The sequence below is a fragment of the Chiloscyllium punctatum genome, chromosome 7 (genome assembly GCF_047496795.1).
Source record: "Chiloscyllium punctatum isolate Juve2018m chromosome 7, sChiPun1.3, whole genome shotgun sequence".
Taxonomy (NCBI): domain Eukaryota; kingdom Metazoa; phylum Chordata; class Chondrichthyes; order Orectolobiformes; family Hemiscylliidae; genus Chiloscyllium; species Chiloscyllium punctatum.
Genome location: NC_092745.1, coordinates 90,864,028 through 90,884,041, shown reverse-complemented (window position 1 = coordinate 90,884,041; position 20,014 = coordinate 90,864,028). Strand labels below are relative to the sequence as shown.

Sequence of the window (20,014 nt, the reverse complement as noted above, 5' to 3'; positions counted from 1 at the left end):
CCATTATCACAGGCGAGGCTCATTCGGAGCCCCAGGCTGACGACATGATAGTTGTCTGCAACAGCTGCAAGAGATAAAGGGACATCAAATATAATTTCCAGAGAGCTAACTGCAGATGATGGAGGAGTTCATCCAGGCTATGAATATTGTTATGTCTTGGAGGAGTATGCATGCATGTAGAAATCAGCCACTCTGAGCACAGCAGACCCTGATCCAGAATAGCTTACCATTCAGTACACACCACTACTTTGTCCATGAGTAACAATGTTCAGTTGAAAGAGGGAAACAGGTGCTTGGATTCTCCTCCACAAATTTGCCCTTTTCAGGATAGAGAGAGATACATATGCCTTGCAAAGAAGGAACTGATTTCTGACTTTGTGGGCTCCTCAGCTCCACTGTCACTGACTCCAATGCCTCAAGCAGCCATGACTTAGGGATAGGCTCTGCACCTGGACAGCAAGGGGATCTTTAACAAGATCATCTCAAGCTATGAGGCAAAGCGATCATCAGTCATGGATGCCCACCGACACCAATGATTCTCAGCTCACTCTATGGCACAGTTTAGTAATATGAGATCACCTCCCAGAAAAGGCTGAAGTCTTCACGGATACTGGTACTCAGATACTTAGAGATATTTGAGCACAGGATCATACAATCTTCCCTCAAGTTATTTCTCAAAAATATCACAAATAGGATGAAATTATAAATTCTATGTATAAAAAATTTAATTAATATACAAGTAACATAAGAACACATGAATTAGGAGTAAAAATAAGTCATTAGGGTTGCTCAGCTGTGCTGAGTTAGCTGGTCTCAGAAATTTATATGGAAACTACTATTGCCTTAAACTTCCTTGGATAAAGGAGTGAAAAGGTTTATCTAAACCACTCACTCCTAATCATTAGGACATTTAATCATTAGGATTATCAGATGATCCTCACTATCTAAACTAAATGAAGATTGGTTTAGGTGCTGAGAGTACCGACAGTTTTTAAACCGTAATCTAAAATGGAGTCAAACAGTTACAGCAGATGGGGTGAACTCAGACTTATGGAAATTATGGCCATCAGTTACGTGCAGTGAGAATTAAATACGAGCCTGTTTAGTGAAACTGCACACACATTCAAATGCATTGTTTACCTTTAATGAATCACTTTTTAAAAACTTATTTCAAAACAACAACATGGCGTACGTATAGAGTCAGAGATGTACAGCACGGAAACAGACCCTTCGGTCTAACTTGTCCATGCCGACTAGATGTCCCAACCCAATCTAGTCCCACCTGCCAGTACCTGGCCCATATCCCTCCAAACCCTTCCTATTCATATACCCATCCAAATGCCTTTTAAATGTTGCAATTGTACTAGCCTCCACCACATCCTCTGGCAGCTCATTCCAAATACGCACCTCCCTCTGCGTGAAACAGTTGCCCCTTAAGTCTTTTTCATATCCTTCCCCTCTCACCCTAAACCTATGCCTCCTAGCTGGGAAAAGACCTTGTCTATTTACCCTATCCATGCCTCTCATGATTTTCTAAACCTCTATAAGGTCACCTCTCAACCTCCAATGCTTAAACGACAACAGCCTCAGCCCATTCAACTTCTCCCGAGAGCTCAAATCCTCCAACCCTGGCAACATCCTTGTAAATCTTTTCAGAACCCTTTCAAATTTTACATCATCCTTCTGATACGAAGGAGACCAGAACTGCACGAATTATTACAAAGTGGCCTAACCAATGTCCTGCGCAGCCTCAACATGACCTCAACTCCTGTACTCAATACTCTGACCAATAAAAGGAAAGCATACCAAACACCTTCTTCACTATCCTATCTACCTGCGACTCTACTTTCAAGGAGCTATGAGTCTGCACTCCAAGGTCTGTTTGTTTAGCAACTCTCACTAGGACCTCACCATTAAGTGTACAAGTCCTGCTAAGATTTGCTTTCCCAAAATGCAGCACCTCGCATTTATTGGAATTAAACTCCATCTGCCACTCCTCAGCCCAATGGCCCATCTGATCAAGATCCTGTTGTAATCTGAGCTAACCTTCTTCGCTGTCTGCTACACCTCCAATTTTGGTCTCATATACAAACTTGCTAACTATACCTCCTACGTTCATATCCAAATCATTTATGTAAATGACGAAAAATAGTGGACCAGCACCAATCCTTGTGGCACTCCACTGGTCACAGGCCTCCAGTCTGAAAAATATTCCACCATCACCACCCTGTCTTCTACCTTTGAACCAGTTCTGTATCCAAATGGCTAGTTCTCCCTATATTCCGAGAGATCTAACCTTGCTAACCAGTCTCCCATGGGGAACCTTGTCGAACGCCTTACTGAAGTCCATATAGATCACGTCTAATGCTCTGCCCCCATCAATCTTCTTTGTTACTTCTTCAAAAAACTCAATCAAGTTTGTGAGACATGATTTCTCACGCACAAAGCCATGTTGACTATCCCTAATCAGTCCTCGCCTTTCCAAATACATGTATATCCTGTCCCTAAGGATTCCCTCCTACAACGTACCCACCACCAATGTCAGGCTCATCAGTCTAGAGTTCCCTGGCTTGTCCTTACCACTTTTCTTAAATAGTGGCACCATGTTATCCAACCTCCAGTCTTCCAGCACCTCACCTGTGACTATCGATGATATAAATATCTCAGCAAGAGGCCCAGCAATCAATTCCCTAGCATCCCACAGAGTTCAGGGGTACACCTGATCAGGACCTGTGGATTTATCCAGTTCATACGTGTCAGGACATCCAGCATTTGCTCCTCTGTAATCTGGACATTTTGCAAGATGTCACTAACTACTGCCCTACATTGTCTGTCTTCCATGTCCTTTTCCACAGTAAACACGGATGCAAAATACTCGTTTAGAATCTCCCCCATCTCCTGTGGCTCCACACAAAGGCTGTCTTGCTGATCTTTGAGGGACCCTATTCTCTTTCTAGTTACCCTTTTCTCCTTGGTAGATTTGTAAAAACCCTTTGGATTCTTCTTAACTCTATTTGCCAAAGCTATCTCATGTCCCCTTTTTGCCCTCCTGATTTCCCTCTTAAGTATACTTCTACTTCCTTTATACTCTAAGGATTCACTCAATCTATCCTGTCTATACCTGACTTATGCTTCCTTCTTTTTCTTAAACCCCCCAACCCTCAATTTCTCCAGTCATCCAGCATTCCCTACACCTACCAGCCTTTCCTTTCCCCCTAACAGGAATATACTTTCTCTGGACTCCAGTTATCTCATTTCTGAAGGCTTTCCATTTTCCAGCCATCCCTTTACCTGCACACATTTGCCCCAAATCAGCTTTTCAGAGTTCTTGCCTGATACTGTCAAAAGTAGCCTTTCTCCAATTTTGAACTTCAACTTTTGGATAGGGTCTGACATTTTCTATCACTATTTTAAAACTAATAGAATTATGGTTGTTGGCTCCAAAGTGCTCCCCCACTGACACCTCAGGTCACCTGCTCCACCTTAGTTCCCAAGAGTAGGTCAAGTTTTGCACCCTCTCTAGTAGGTACATCCACATATTCAATCAGAAAATTTTCTTGTACACACTTAATAAATTCCTCTCCATCTAAACCAGTAACATGATGGCAGTTCCAGTCTATAGGTAGAAAGTTAAAATCCCCTACCATAACCACCCTATTATTCTTACAGATAACAGGAATCTCCTTACAAATTTGTTTCTCAATTTCCTGCTGACTATTAGAGGGTCTATAATACAATCCTAATAAGGTGATCATCCCTTTCTTATTTCTCCGTTCCACCCAAGTAACGTCCCTTGATTTATTTCTGGGAATATCCTCCCTCAGTACAGCTGTAATGCTATCCCCCATCAAAAACGTTACTCCCCTTCCTCTCTTGCTACCCTTTCTGTCCTTCCTGTAGCATTTGTATCCTGGAATATTAAGCTGTCAGTCCTATCCATCCCTGAGCCACGTGTCAGTCATTGCTATGATATCCCAGTCCCACGTTTCTCACTGATATTTCTCAACTATCATAAACTGTCTACTAATATACCCATAAAAATGAACTTATTTTCCTTTTGAATTGCTTGACATTGCGTTTAATTTCTCTCAAATGAATCTTAATTTAGGTGAACTAGCTGGAAATCATTCGCTAAAGCAACTTAAGTTATATCTGGTTTCTGAATTTTACTTTTAGAAAAGTACATGTTGTATAAGATATTGTAGCTACGTAGATCACTCATTTAATTAAAACATCACACACGAATTAAAATGGAATAGCACAGATACTTACCTTTCTCTGTTCATCATCGCTGCAAGTTTTGATTTTTTCATCAAATAACTGACAGTAAAAAAAAAACAATTTTAATACAAATTCACAAATTTTCTTTCCCTTAATAACACAGATGCAGTGATCCCCAATTAATGACCTTCCTGTCTCTGTGCAAGTTAACTCAGCTTAGACTACACATGTTTACCTGGGACCGTATGTACTGAGTTATAATGTTCATAAAGTACTGTCAAAATAATTGCTATTTGCACTAAAAGCAATGTAAATGCTGAAAATCTGAAATATGAACAGATAAAGCGTTGATGAATCTCAGCAGATCTGGAAGCTTATATGGAGAGAGAAACAGTTTACATTTTAAGTCCAATATCCACATATGCCACCAGACCTTTATTATTTGATAGCTTTGTACAAGTTAATCACAAAAATTCAGAAGTAACAGAATTTGTTTGCATCGACATGCTGCTACAATTATACTTTTGGCCAAGATTTTTAAATTAAACTAAAACAAATGCTGAAAATAAGAAATCCCAAGAGCAAAGGATAATCAGTCATGCATGTTATTTACCCTTTCTTAATTAAAAGAAAAAAGATCCTTTCTCAGTTAGTTCTCATCTATACAAACTAACTTCATGTTGCCTTATTTTGTTACTTTTCCATTCCAAACCTATATATTTACAATACAAACTACCTATATAACATGGTCAAACACTAATTACATCTACTGTCAGTAGTACCTCCAATTACAGGAAAGCAATTAAAGCATGACCTGTTTACTTAAGCAGTTTCCATTTCAAAGGCTGAAATAGGAATTAATTATGTAAAAGCTAAAGCTTGAGATTTTAAAAAAATATACAGCTAACAGTATGCCATACAACAAGCTTTTGTAAATACTGGAGGCTGTATAGATGACAAAGGGCTGGAATTTAACGATCAGGCAATTGAAAAGGAGGATCCCAATGCCAAATAAAGAGTTAGCAAGGAGACCTGGATTAAAATGATGCAAGTTGGCAAGAAGACAAGCCATAGAAGGTATCTGGCCAAAAATGACAGAAATCAGAGTTTACGGGTTGAAAATAGCTATGGAAGGGCAAGACATACACACAATGTTTGTGCATTCTGTGTAGATCTCAGTGCAGCACAAGGTGCTTGTTAGTTCTGAACGTAGGTTTGGAATAGATTTTTAAAAATTGTTGAGCATGTCACATGGTTGACCTACAATAACTACTACTTCACATGAAAATGTTATTGCTCAGTGACTTGAGAACATTCAATGCTTGGACTCACACCAATCACCAAAATGCCTTTAGATTTATTTTACTAGGCATTGTGGGTAGTCATCAGACTTAAAATCCAGAAACCTGAGCTAACAACTTGAAAGTTGGAAGATAAAATCCCCAGCTGCTGTTTGGAATTTTAAACTGAGTTAATTAAATGTAATTAGATAGAATCTGAAATTAAGGGAAAGCTAACATTAGCACAGCTGTCTTCAAAACTACTAGATTGTCAGCAAAAATCCGAATTAGGAAAGAATTCTTCTGTCTTTACCTGATCTGGCCCAATGGTTTCCTCTACTGTGTGTGTAAACAAATTTTGATGATAATAAGCACACGATATGACTCCAAACTCATGGTAATGTGGTTAATTTTTAACTGCACTTAAAATAGCCTATGAAGCTACTCTATTGTATGGAAACTGCAGTCCACACAGAACTACGAAGATCATTCATGAAAATTTTCTGAGCAATTAGAGGAGGTTAACAAAAGTTGGCCTTGCCAGCGACACAAACATAGTGTAAATAATTTTTTCAAAAGACACTGACTGAGCCAACTTTATACAGTCAATAACTAAAATTTTGATGTCCAAAATAAGGATTTGAACAAAATTTTAGCATTCTAGAATGCAGTTCATTAAAAACATGAACACACTAGAATTTTCTTGTGTACTTCACTGTATTCACAGCATCAAAAACTTCAGTCAATTTGAAAATTCTGAGATTCAGGATTTTGCTCCTTAACTTACAACTCATAAATTTAGACTGTATATTCTCACAACATGCATTATAGCTAATTTCCTAAATAGTATTCATAACAGTCTGCATAACATATTTTATTTTCAAATATCCCTGCACTCTGAAAAAAAATGTTCATGACGAATACTGTAGGTTTTTGTACTCTGTAAATCTTTCCATTTGCATCCCTTTCTATTCCTTTTCTTTCTTTCCTTGAAAGAAACTAGAGATGGATTGAAAAGTTGATTTTTAAAAAGTACCAAAGCAGACAAATAAAAAAAATCAGGAACCGATATAAAACCAGGTTCAAAGAGAGAGAGATGTCCTTTTCCCTTTTACTTGCTTGAGTCTCCTGCACACGTCAGTGAGTATTTCATGTCTCCTTAAATAATCCCATCAAAATCCTGATTCTAATACCCGATCACATTTACAAACACATCAATGCCAAAAACAATTAAAAATTAAAACAGCCAATCAATAAAAAATTTAACTTCCAACAAAAGCATGATTTACTCAAAGATCCCTATTATGTTGAAATCTGTGAAACCTTTCGGTGGGTAAACATATTCCATTTTAATTTTTTTTAAAAAGTCTGCCTTGCTGTCTGAGCTTCATGGTAAAACTACTAGGCAAGCATCTGCATTTACCCCAATATTTGCCATACTAGTTCAATATGAAAGATTATGTAATGTTGGGACTCAAAATGAACCTTTCACTGTCCACTCATATTCCAAACCAACACATTCAACACAAAGACCTTGAGGAGAATAATAATGTTAAGTGCTTTCTGCAGTACCGACCATCGTTCTTGAGTTGAATCACTTATGTACACTTGCATGGATAAACGTACCTATCACCCTCCCTGTCCTTGTTCAAGTTTTCTCATGCCTTCCAACTCTGCTGTACCTGCTGAATTTTCCACTTAACCTTTCATAGAGTCATAGGGATGTACAGCATGGAAACAGACCCTTCAGTCCAACTTGTCCATGCCGACCAGATATCCCAACCCAATCTCGCCCCACCTATCAGCACCTGGCCCATATCCCACCAAACCCTTCCTATTCATATACCCATCCAAATGCCTTTTAAGTATTGCTGTCACACTGGCCTCCACTTCCTCTGGCACCTCCATACACGTATCATCCTCTGCGTGAAAACGTTGCCCCTTCAGTCTCTTTTATATCTTTCCCCTCTCACCCAAAACCTATGTCCTCTAGTTCTGGACTCCCTGACCCCAGGGAAAAGACCTTGTTTATTTATCATATCCATGCCCCTCATGATTTTATAAACCTCTACAAGGTCACCCCTCAGCCTCCGACACTCCAGGGAAAACAGCCCAGCCTATTCAACCTCTCCTTATAGCTCAAATCCTCCAACCCTGGCAACATCCTTGTACATCTTTTCTGAACCCTTTCAAGTTGCACAACATCTTTCCGATAGGAAGGAGACCAGAATTGCACACAACATTCCAACAGTGGCCTAAGCATTGGCTCTATTCCTGATGAAGGGCTTTTGCCCGAAACTTTGATTTTCCTGCTCCTCGGATGCTGCCTGATCTGCTTTGCTTTTCCAGCACCACTCTAATCTTGACTCTGGTTTCCAGCATTTGCAGTCCTTGTTTTTACTTAAGCTATGTCCTGTACAGCAGCAACATGACCTCTCAACTCCTGTACTCAATACTCTGACCAATAAGAGGAAAGTATAACAAATGCCTTCTTCACTATCCTATCTAACTGCTACTCCACTTTCAAAGAGCTATGAACCTGCACTCAAAGGTCTCTGTTCAGCAACACCCACCTTGGACAATACCATTAAGTGTGTAAGTCCTGCTAAGATCTGCTTTCCCAAAATGCAGCACCTTGCATTTATCTAAATTAAACTCCATCTGCCACTTCTCAGCCCATTGGCCCATCTGATCAAGATCCCATTGCAATCGGAGGTAACCTTCTTCACTGTCCACTACACCTCCAATTTTGGTGTCATCTGCAATCTTACTAACTCTACCTCATGCTCACATCCAAATCATTTGTAGTAGTTGATTGTAAAGGTTCATCTTGGAGTGCAGTTACTAGCGGTGTTCTGCAAGGATCTGTTTTGGGACCATTGCGGTTTGTCATTTTTATAAATGACCTGGAGGAGGGGCTAGAAGATTGGGTGAGCAAGTTTGCGGATGATATGAAAGTCGGTGGAGTTGTTGACAGTGAGGGAGGATGTGGCAGGTTACAGCGGGATATAGATAAGCTGCAGAGCTGGGCAGAAAGGTGGTAAATGGAGTTCAATGTAGGTAAGTATGAAGTGATTCACTTTGGTAAGAGTAACAAGAAGATGGGCTATTTGGGCTAATGGTCAGATACTTGATAGTGTGGATGAGCAGAGGGATCTTGGTGTCCATGTACACAGATCTCGGAAAGTTGCCACCCAGGTAAATAGTGCTGTGAAGAAGGCATATGGCGTACTGGCTTTTATTGGTAGAGGAATTGAGTTCCAGAGTCCTGAGGTCATGTTGCAGTCGTGTAAGACTCTGGTGCGGCCGCATCTGGAATATTGTGTGCAGTTTTGGTCGCCATACTATAGGAAGGATGTGGAGGCACTGGAACAGGTGCAGAGGAGGTTTACCAGGATGTTGCCTGGTATGGTAGGAAGATCGTATGAGGAAAGGCTGAGTCACTTGGGGCTGTTTTCATTGGAGAAAAGAAGGTTTAGGGGTGACTTGATAGAGGTGTACAAGATGATTAGGGGTTTAGATAGGGTTGACCATGAGAACCTTTTTCCACGTATGGAGTCAGCTATTACGAGGGAGCATAGCTTTAAATTAAGGGGTGGTAGGTATAGGACAGATGTTAGGGGTAGATTCTTTACTCAGCGAGTCGAGTGTTCATGGAATGCCCTGCCAGTAGCAGTGGTGGACTCTCCCTCTTTATGGGCATTTAAACAGGCATTGGATAGACATATGGAGGATAGTAGGCTAGTGTAGGTTAGGTGGGCTTGGATCGGCGCAACATCGAGGGCCAAAGGGCCTGTACTGCGCTGTATTTTTCTATGTTCTATGTTCTAAATGATTAAACTTTCACTTTGAATACATAATCCTGCTCATAAAAAATCAATGTACCTCCTTAAAAACTTGTGGATTTGTGCTTCAAATACCTTTCCCTTACCCAGCTTCATTTGAAGACTGCACTATCTCTCAATGTTACTGAATAACACACCTGTAGAACTCTTCTGTAGTCCATCATTTCCAAATAGGAACTGCAGCTTAGATATCTACACAGGGTTTTTCAGTGTGGGGGATCTACAGATAAGCTGATTGACGAGTCATAATTCTTTTGCATTCTCTTTTAAGAGGCAACAAGAAGTGTTCTCATTAAAATTAGTTTATCTATTGGGTTCAATGCTGAGAAATCCCTTTATGAGCACTTCGAAATTTAAATTGCACTATGCTGCAGCAGATCACTACAAAGGCAAGGTCAAATCCAGTCTGGCCAAGTACAAACCTGTCAATCTAATTGCAATGAGATGTGTTGTGAACAGTGCTTTGAGTGGCAGACCAATAGTTTCTGGCAGACACTCAGCTCCATCCTTTCAGGTCACAGGCCAAGTATTCCGACAAGAACATCTTATCTAACCCCCAAAAAGCATTTCCTTACTCTCTAAGGGGCACAATGGAATACCTTCCACTTGCCGAGATGAGTGTAGCAACAACTACCCCTAAGAAGCTCCTTCAGGACAAAGAAGCCGACTTATGCAGTACCCAACCTCACCACCCTAAAGCATTCACCCCATTATTCTCCACACAGGTTGCAGCGTGTTACTATCTACAAGATACAGTAATTTATTAAGTTTCCTTTAGGAGCATCTAACAAACCTGCAATCTCCACCATTTAGAAGGACAAGGTCAGAAGGCTTAAGGAAACATCACCATGTGTAAGTTCCCTTGAAGTCACATAGCATCCCAACTCAAAAATACATCTGTTCTTTCACCATGGAGTCAGATTAATGGAACTCACTCCCTAACAACACTATGGGAGTACGTTCATTAGACCACAGCAGTAGTTAAAGAAGGAAATTCACCAATCTGTGAAGGGCAATTAGGAATTGATCATAAATGCTGCCTTTTCCAGTGATACCCACTTCTTGTAAATAAGTTGCAATGAAAGCTTGGATTGGTATAAAATCAAAATTAGTAGTGTCAAGACCCAGAGAACAAAAGTACTGATGTTAGCAAGTAAGTGGATAAGCAACACGAGCGTGGCATTAACCTCAATAGACAATAGGTGCAGGAGTAGGCCATTCTGCCCTTCGAGCTTGCACCACCATTCAATATGATCATGGCTGATCATCCTTAATCAGTATCCTGTTCCTGCCTTATCTCCATAACCCTTGATTCCATTATCCTTGAGAGCTCTATCCAACTCTTTCTTGAATGAATCCAGAGACTGGGTCTCCACTGCCCTCTGGGGCAGAGCATTCCACACAGCCACCACTCTCTGGGTGAAGAAGTTTCTCCTCATCTCTGTCCTAAATGGTCTACCCCGTATTTTTAAGCGGTGTCCTCTGGTTCGGCACTCACCCATCAGCAGAAACATGTTTCCTGCCTCCAGAGTGTCCAATCCTTTAATAATCTTATATGTCTCAATCAGATCCCCTCTCAGTCTTCTAAGCTCAAGGGTATACAAGCTCAGTTGCTCCAGTCTTTCAGCGTAAGGTAGTTCTGCCATTCCAGGAATTGACCTTGTGAACCTACGCTGCACTCCCTCAATAGCCAGAATGTCTTTCCTCAAATTTGGAGACCAGAACTGCACACAGTACTCCAGGTGTGGTCTCACCACGGCCCTGTACAGCTGCAGAAGAACCTCTTTGCTTCTATACTCAATCCTTCTTGTTATGAAGGCCAGCATGCTATTAGCCTTCTTCACGACCTGCTGTACCTGCATGCTTACCTTCATTGACTGGTGTACAAGAACACCCAGATCTCTTTGTATTGCCCCTTTACCTAAATTGATTCCATTGAGGTAGTAATCTGCCTTCCTGTTCTTGCCACCAAAGTGGATAACCATACATTTATCCACATTAAACTGCAGCTGCCATGCATCTGACCGCTCACCTAACTTGTCCAGGTCATCCTGTAATCTCCTAACATCCTCATCACATTTCACCCTGCCACCCAGCTTTGTATCATCAACAAATTTGCTAATGTTATTGCTAATACTATTTTCTATATCATTAACATATATTGTAAAAAGCTGCGGTCCCAGCACTGATCCCTGCGGTACCCCACTGGTCACTGCCTGCCATTCCGAAATGGAGCCGTTTATCACTACTCTTTGTTTCCTATCAGCCAACCAACTTTCAATCCAAGTTAGTACTTTGCCCCCAATACCATGCGCCCTAATTTTGCTCACTAACCTCCTATGTGGGACTTTATCAAAAGCTGTCTGAAAGTCCAGGTACACTACATCTACTGGATCTCCCTCGTCCATCTTCAGAGTTACATCCTCAAAAAATTCCAGAAGATTAGTCAAGCATGATTTCCCCTTCATAAATCCGTGCTGACTCTGACCTATCCTGTTACTACTATCCAGATATGTCGTAATTTCATCCTTTATAACAGACTCCAGCATCTTTCCCACCATGGAGGTCAGACTAACTGGTCTATAATTTCCTGCTTTCTCTCTCCCACCTTTCTTAAAAAGTGGTACAACATTAGCCACCCTCCAATCTGAAGGAACTGATCCTGAATCTATCGAACTCTGGAAAATAATCACCAACGCATCCACGATTTCTCGAGCCACCTCCTTCAGCACCCTGGGACTTGCATCAAGACTTGCATCAAATCCTATTGTCTTCACTATCAGTTTGTTGCACAGAATCTTGGGTCAGCTATAGGTGCTACAAAGTTCTGATGTACTGGAGGTCCACCACAAGATTTCAACGGCAGAACAAAATCACAAACTATAAGGTCCTTTCAAATGCTGGGTTCAACAGTATGGTAGAAAGAGTAGTGAAACAATCACAGCAAAGCTCAATAGCAAACAATGAGGTTGGATATTTTGTATTTATTTCTTTTATTTATTTCTGGGGTTAGGTATCACAAATTTGACAGGAAACTTATGGCAGATTTCCAATTATTGATGTGAAATTTGATGGCTCCATTATGATTAAAGGCTGATAACAATTAAGTAGTTAATATACAGTATCAAGTGAACTTTTCGTCAACTCACCCAACCTACCAAAGGTTGGGGGATAAATTAGATTCAATTACCTTCAATTGATCAATTAAGATCTGTAAATAGGCATCAGCTTCAGCAAGTTTTTTGTCAAAATCTTGAACACTTGGAACAAATCCTGCTTCGACACCCTGTAAAGATAAAATAGTTGACGTATAAAAGACTTGTGTGACAGCTACCAGGAAATATTCAAATAAATGGTCTGAAATATCAATTCTCCAACAATGAGCACATCAAACTCATATACACAAGATGTTCAAGCAGATAAAGGAAAATACAACTGTTCAAGCAAAATACTGTGGATTCTAGAATCTAAAATTCAGAAAGTGCTGCAAAAACTCAGTAGGTCTGGAAGCATCTGTGGAGTGAAAACAGTAGTATTAAATGGGACAATTCAGAAACAGCAGGATCTGAATGCAACCTAAAGGAAAAGAGAGAAGCGACTGGGAAAGAAAGCCTATAGCCAAAGAAACATGAGGAAAAAAATCTGGCAGAAGTTTTGATCTAAAACCACTGAGCTCAACTGAGTTCAGAAAGCTGTAAGATGTTCAGTTGAAATTTGAGGCACTATTCCTAGAAAATATGAAATATGAGCAGTAGTAGGGTTGTCAGGGTACTAAGATTACATGGCCATTTGGTAAGACCATGGTGACTCTGAGCAATATTTCAACTCCACTCTCTGCCTACTCCCTATACTCTTTGATTAGCCTTAAAAATAATCAATTTCCATATTTAAGACCATTCTCTGGAGACAAAGGTCCACAGCATTGAGGCCCTCTGAGAAAAAACAATTCTCATCTGTCTTATAAGAGGGACAGAAACATCCTTTCAGCAACCACCCTCAGGATTTTCTGGCTCTCAAGAAGTTCATTTCTCATAGTTCTAAAATCCAAGGACACCAGCCTTGGATAAGACAACCTTTATCTTAAGATAACCCTTCCTTTCCCCGCTATCATTTGTGAACCTTCTCTGAATCACTTTTAATTCCATTTTATCCTTTTTGAATAAGGAAGCAAAGACTGTACACAGTACTCAAGACATGTTATCACCAATGCCTTTACAACTGTATCAAAACTATCATACAGTACTTCTATATTCCATTACCCTTGAAATAAATGATAACATTCCACTTATCTTGCTCAACATTTGTTGTACTTGCAAACTAACCTCTTGTCATTCACACATTAGGACACCCAGATCCCCTGTTACAGCAGAGCTTGGTAATCTAAAGAATAAGTTTCTTTCCTATTCTTTCTGCCAAACTGGATAAGTTCAAATTATGAGAATCGACGTTTCGGGCATGAGCCAAAGGGTAGATTCTCCTGCTCCTTGGATGCTGCCCGACCTGCTGCGCTTTTCCAGCAACACATTTTCAGCTCTGATCTCCATCATCTGCAGTCCTCACTTCCTCCTAAATTCAAATGATCCCAACTGCCCCAAATTATACTCCAACTGCCAATCTTTTGCCCAGTCACATTTCTTTTGCAAGCTCAAATCGGCTTTAATGGAACACCGACTCCATTAAAGGCAGATAGGTTGCATTTCGAAGTGTGGTTTCATTCTTTTCAACAGGTTTAAGTGTTATAATAAAACTGAGTGGTTTGCTAGGCCCTTTCAGAATGCCACATTGCCGTTGGTCTGGAGTCAGATAAAGGACAGACTAGGGACAAGGAGAAATTCAATTAAATCCAACTCAAACTTGGTATTAATAAAAGAAGGTTTTGTGGAGAAAGCCAAAAGCTTTGCAAAAAAAAATGCATATCAATAACTATACTCTTTGTAATGACAAGGTTTAAATTGCAACATAATCTCATTAACAGCATTCAATAAATTAGAGTCATTGTCAACAATACAAACAAAACAGCGTTCAAATTACTGATTCAGCTTTCCAGTCTTGTAGACAATTGTCAAGATTGAAGCAACTGTCACTGAAATCATTTACAAAATTAACTGATAATTACGTTTGATTACCAGCATTTTAGGCTATATCTTCGATTCACTGAAGTTTGATTATGAACAGTCCCAAAAATAAATCAAGTTTTAGAATATTGTGATTAGAATGTTTGTCTTTTTAAATTGGTAATCAGTGATTCACGAGGAGATAAATTTTAAAAAAGACAAGACAAGCTATTACTACGCAGCACACAAAATATAGATAAATACTTGAGCAGCAGGTAAGCAAGACTGGGTGAATGGGACGGAGGTCAGTCAGTGGCGACAGTGGGAATGGAGCTGAATCCAGTGGCAGAGCTCCAGAGATGACATCACACCTCAAAAGTGAGGCTTGGCTGCTCAGGAACCAGGTCTAGAGAGTGAGTTAGTAGTGTTAGGAGAATAAGATCCTTGTCTGTAGTTGATAGGCAGAATAACTCGGCCTCACGGAATATTCCTCCTGCAATACGTGGGAAATCAGGAACATCTCTAATGTCCTACATATCATGTAAAGTGTGTTCACCAGCAGCTCCTGATTTGCCATATAGAGCACCTAAATCTGTGGATGGACTCCTTCTGGAGCATTCAAGAGGCTGACAACATCATGGATGGCATGTTTAGCAAGTTGGTCACACTACCAGTAAGGGTCACTCAGACAGAGAAGAATTGGGTGACCACCAAGAAGACGAGTAAGCATGGGCAAGCAGTGCAGAAGTCCACTGTGGCTATTGCCCCGTCAAATAGGCTTATCATTTCAGATAATGTTGAGGGCAATGGCTTCTCAGGGAAAAGCAAGAGGGAGCCAAATCAGTAGTACCATAAATGGCACTGCTGTACATCAGGGTTAGTTGAAATATTGACGTGTGGTAGTGATAGGGGTCACTGTATGCAGAGGCACAAATAGATATTTCTGTGGTCACAAGCAAAGCTCCAGGATGCCCTCCTGGTGCAAGGGCCAAGGACGTCTCTGAGTATGAACAAGATTTCTGTTGGGGGAGGCAGAGCAACCAAAAGTCACAATCCATGTCAATACTAACAACATAGACAGAAAGAAAAATCAGGTCCTGCAAAGGGAATTTACGAAGTTAGAAGAACAGAATCCCTACAGTGCAGATAGAGGCCATTTGGCCCACTGAGTCTGCACCAACCCTCCAAAGAGCATTCCACCTAGACCCACCAGCCCCATCCCCATAACCCTGGATTTAGCGTGACCATGCCACCTAACCTGCACATCTTCAGACTGTGGACAGAAATCAGAGCACCCAGAGGAAACCCCCACAGACACAGAATGTGCAAATTCCGCAGTCACCCAAGGTTAGAACTGAATGCAGGTCCCTGGTGTAGTGAAGCACTAGTAAGGTAGAAAATTGAAAAGTAGGATCTCTCAGGTTATAGTCTTGGGATTACTCCCTGTGCCATGGGCTATGAGGCCAGAAATAGGGAGATAACATAGTTGAATGCATAGCTGAACAGCTGGTGTAGGAGGGAGGGAGGGATTCAAGTGTCTGGATCAGTCGGGTCTCTTTCAAGGCAGGTGAGTCCTGTACAAGAAGGATAAGTTGCACTTAAAATGGAAGGGCACTAATATCCATGCAGAGAGGTTAGCCATACAATTCGGGACGATTTAAACTGGAACAGTAGGTTAGCATGCACAGAGAGGTTAATCAACTAAGTCTAGTCGGAAAAATACATGGGGCCAGTTTAGATACATCCAGGAGAGATTCTTGAATCAAGGTGTAGATAGTCTAATTAGGGATGGGGTCACAGTAGCCTTGTATTGAGCAATGAGCCGGGCTAGGCAATCAAGGTTTCAGCCTGGCAGCAGTTTGGGAACATGATCGTAATTCCATAAGTTTTAACATAGTTATGGAAATGGATAAGACTCATCATTGGGTGAAAAAAGTGTTAAATTGGGGCAAGGCTAATTCACAACAGGAACTGGAAAAATTGGATGAGGGCAACTGTTTGAAAGTAAATCCACATCTGATGTGGGAGCCTTTTAAAAGCCAGTTGACCAAAGTTCAGGAACAGCATATTTCGGAGGTCGAAAAGATAAGGATTGCAAGATTTGAGAACCGTGAATGACAAGAGATACTGAAAGTTTAGTCAAAAATATAAAGGAAATGCATTTAAGATTGAGGTAACAAAATCAAATAACACACTTGAACAGTATAAATGAAGCAGGAAAGAACTTAAAAAAGAAATTAGGAGTACTAATAGGGGCCATGAAATGTCCTCGGCAAATAGGATTAAGGAGAATTGCAATGCACGTCATGCTGATATTAGGAGCAAAAGGGGAACTAGTGAAAGGGTCGATCCACTCAAGGACAAAGTAGAGAATTTATGCAGAGCCAGAGGACATAGGTGAGGTCCTTAATGAGTACTTTGCATTGGTATTCACCAAGGAGAAAGACAATGGATGATGGTAAGTTGAGCATGGGGTTTTTGTTGGTGTTCTAAAGCATGCCAATATTTAAAAGGTGGTGTTGATGTTGGGTGTCTTGGAGGAGATTGCGGAGGCCTTGATAGAGAGCTTTACATCATCTTTAGCTACAGGCGAGGTCCCAGGAAACTGGAGAACTGCCAATTTTGTTCCTTTGCTCAACAAGGATAACTCAGGAAATTATAGGCTGGTGAGTCTCACGTTCAGGTTAATTATTGGAAAAGATCTTTAAGGACAGGATTTACCTGCATTTGGAGAAGAATGGACTCATTAGGAAGTCAGTTACTGGATTAGTGGTGCTGGAAGAGCACAGCAGTTCAGGCAGCATCCAACGAGCAGCGAAATCGACGTTTCAGGCAAAAGCCCTTCATCAGGAATAAAGGCAGTGAGTCTGAAGCGTGGAGAGATAAGCTAGAGGAGCTTATCTCTCCACGCTTATCTCTCCTCTAGCTTATCTCTCCACACTTCAGGCTCACTGCCTTTATTCCTGATGAAGGGCTTTTGCCCGAAACGCCGATTTCGCTGCTCGTTGGATGCTGCCTGAACTGCTGTGCTCTTCCAGCACCACTAATCCAGTATTTGGTTTTCAGCATCTGCAGTCATTGTTTTTACCTCATTAGGAAGTCAGCATGGCTTTATGCAGTGGAGGTCTTGTCTCACAAACTTCATTGAGTTTTTTGAGGAAATGATAAAGCTGTTTGATGAGAATACGGCACTAGATGTTATCTACATAGACTTCACTAAAAGACTCAACAAGACACCTCATGGTAGGCTTGTCCAGAAGATCAAATTGCATGCAATCCATGGTTAATTGGCAAGTTGGATACAAACTGGCTTGGCCACAGAAGACAGAGGGTAGTTGTGGAGGGGTGTTCTTTTGACTGGAGGTCTGTGATCAGTGGTGGTCTGGAAGGTTCAGTGGTGGGACCTTTGTCGTTTCTAATATATATATATGTGATTTGGAAGAGAATGTCAGTGATCTGCTTAGTACATTTGCAGATGACAAGAAAATTGGTCGAGTTGTGGATAGTGAGGAAGAATATCAAAGGATGCAGGTTTTTGATAGATAGTGTTAACCTACTCCTGAACAGACTAGGATACAATAACATAAAGAGTTTAATTAATATCTTGGTTTTGGTCATACAATATTACTAAAAGATCTAAAATGATATGTTAAGTGTATCTGAAAATCAAAAATATCCTTCATTTGAAAAACAGTTGGTCCCAAGGCTTTTGGTAAAGGATTCCCAACCTGCAGTGTAGTATTTTTCACTACCTCACAATATCCCCTAAATACCTGAAAACCAATCAAGTATATATGAAGTAATATTGTTGGATTCAAAGTTTGGAAGAAGATTTGCAGCTTGGGTGCTCGTTGTTCTGGTTCTGTTCGCCGAGCTGGGAATTTGTGTTGCAAACGTTTCGTCCCCTGTCTAGGTGACATCCTCAGTGCTTGGGAGCCTTCTTGTGAAGCGCTTCTGTGATGTTTCCTCCGGCATTTATAGTGGCTTGTCTCTGCCGCTTCCGGTTGTCAGCTCCAGCTGTCCGCTGCAGTGGCCGGTATATTGGGTCCAGGTCGATGTGCTTATTGATTGAATCTGTGGATGAGTGCCATGCCTCTAGGAATTCCTAGAGGCATGGCACTCATCCACAGATTCAATCAATAAGCACATCGACCTGGACCCAATATACCGGCCACTGCAGCGGACAGCTGGAGCTGACAACCGGAAACGGCAGAGACAAGCCACTATAAATGCCGGAGGAAACATCACAGAAGCGCTTCACAAGAAGGCTCCCAAGCACTGAGGATGTCACCTAGACAGGGGACGAAACGTTTGCAGCACAAATTCCCAGCTTGGCGAACAGAACCACAACAATATTGTTGCATCAATTCAGGGAATCCTGGGACCCAAACTTCATAGAGGATTCAACACAGCAAGATGATAATGATCAGGTAACCTGTTAAAGTGGTGTCAGTGGAGGAATAAATTTTAGAATAGACACAACTTTAAATGACATCCTGATATTAAATCAATGAAGCCATCTACTGTTTAGATCACACCGACAATATGAGCAGCAGGAAGAAGTATCTACGCTCTGTGTAAAAGTACAAATTTTAAAAGTACCGAGGCTGATCAGTCAATCATTGCTATACTGGCTCAGTGAAAGAACAATGGGATTTCATTTATTGTCCTAAATTACTTAAAAATTTTATTTTGAAATTTTATCTACCCGCTTTTAAAATCTTTTATGGATATGATCGACACCAGTCTTTACAGTAGATCACAAATATTCCAATAACTGGTCACATTAAAACCATCTGAACACATCCCATCATGCTTTATGATTTTAACTTTATATTATCTATTTATGAAATCACTCAACAGCAGAACCATATTTTCTAAAATTTCTACATGAAATCTTTTTCTTATGTTGAGCACTTTTTCTCATATATCTTTTCCAACATTCTTTTAATATTCCAAGTCTCTCTAACCTTCGAGAAAAATTCACATTAGTTACTTGATAATGTAATGAATGATCATAGTTAAACAAAAATTAGGTTCAATGGGTAAAACCAATTACCTTTGGCTCCCATTTGCTCAAGTTGAGTAGCTGTGCAGAGCAGAGAGCTACTGATCCACAGTGATCAAGAAGACTCAAGTTTTGATGACTGCCTGGGTAGAGGTTTCATTGCTGGCAAGGCAGATACAGTAGTACCCTTGGGTAGGTGATGATGTCTAGGAGAAAGTGAGGACTGCAGATGCTGGAAATCAGAGCTGAAAATGTGTTGCTGGAAAAGCGCAGCAAGTCAGGCAGCATCCAAGGAGCAGAAGAATCGACGTTTCGGACATAAGTCCTTCTTCAGGAATGAGGAGAGTGTACCAAGCAGGCTAAGATAAAAGGTAGGGAGGAGGGACTGGGGGAGGGGTGCTGGAAATGCGATAGGTGGAAGGAGGTTAAGGTGAGGGTGATAGGCCAGAGTGGGAGTGGGGGCAGGGGCGGAAAGGTCAGGAAGATGATTGCAGGTTAGGAAGGTGGTGCTGAGTTCAAGGCGTGGGGCTGAGACGAGGTTGGGGGGGGGGGGGAAATGAGAAAACTGGAGAAATCGGAGTTCATCCCTTGTGGTTGGAGGGTTCC

At 41.0% G+C, this 20,014-nt stretch overlaps 1 protein-coding gene across 4 annotated transcripts in view; it reads right to left on the bottom strand.

Moving 5' to 3' along the window:
* The window catches only part of osbpl9 (oxysterol binding protein-like 9), a 229,836-nt gene that overhangs the window by 72,203 nt on the left and 137,619 nt on the right, over positions 1 to 20,014 (bottom strand). For all 4 annotated transcript variants that reach the window (XM_072574282.1, XM_072574283.1, XM_072574284.1 and 1 more), the window contains 2 exons: positions 12,537 to 12,632; positions 4,273 to 4,320 (listed from right to left, as the gene is read on the bottom strand). In XM_072574282.1, the coding sequence (XP_072430383.1) occupies positions 4,273 to 4,320; positions 12,537 to 12,632 (144 nt within the window). The remainder of the gene's footprint in view (positions 1 to 4,272; positions 4,321 to 12,536; positions 12,633 to 20,014) is intronic.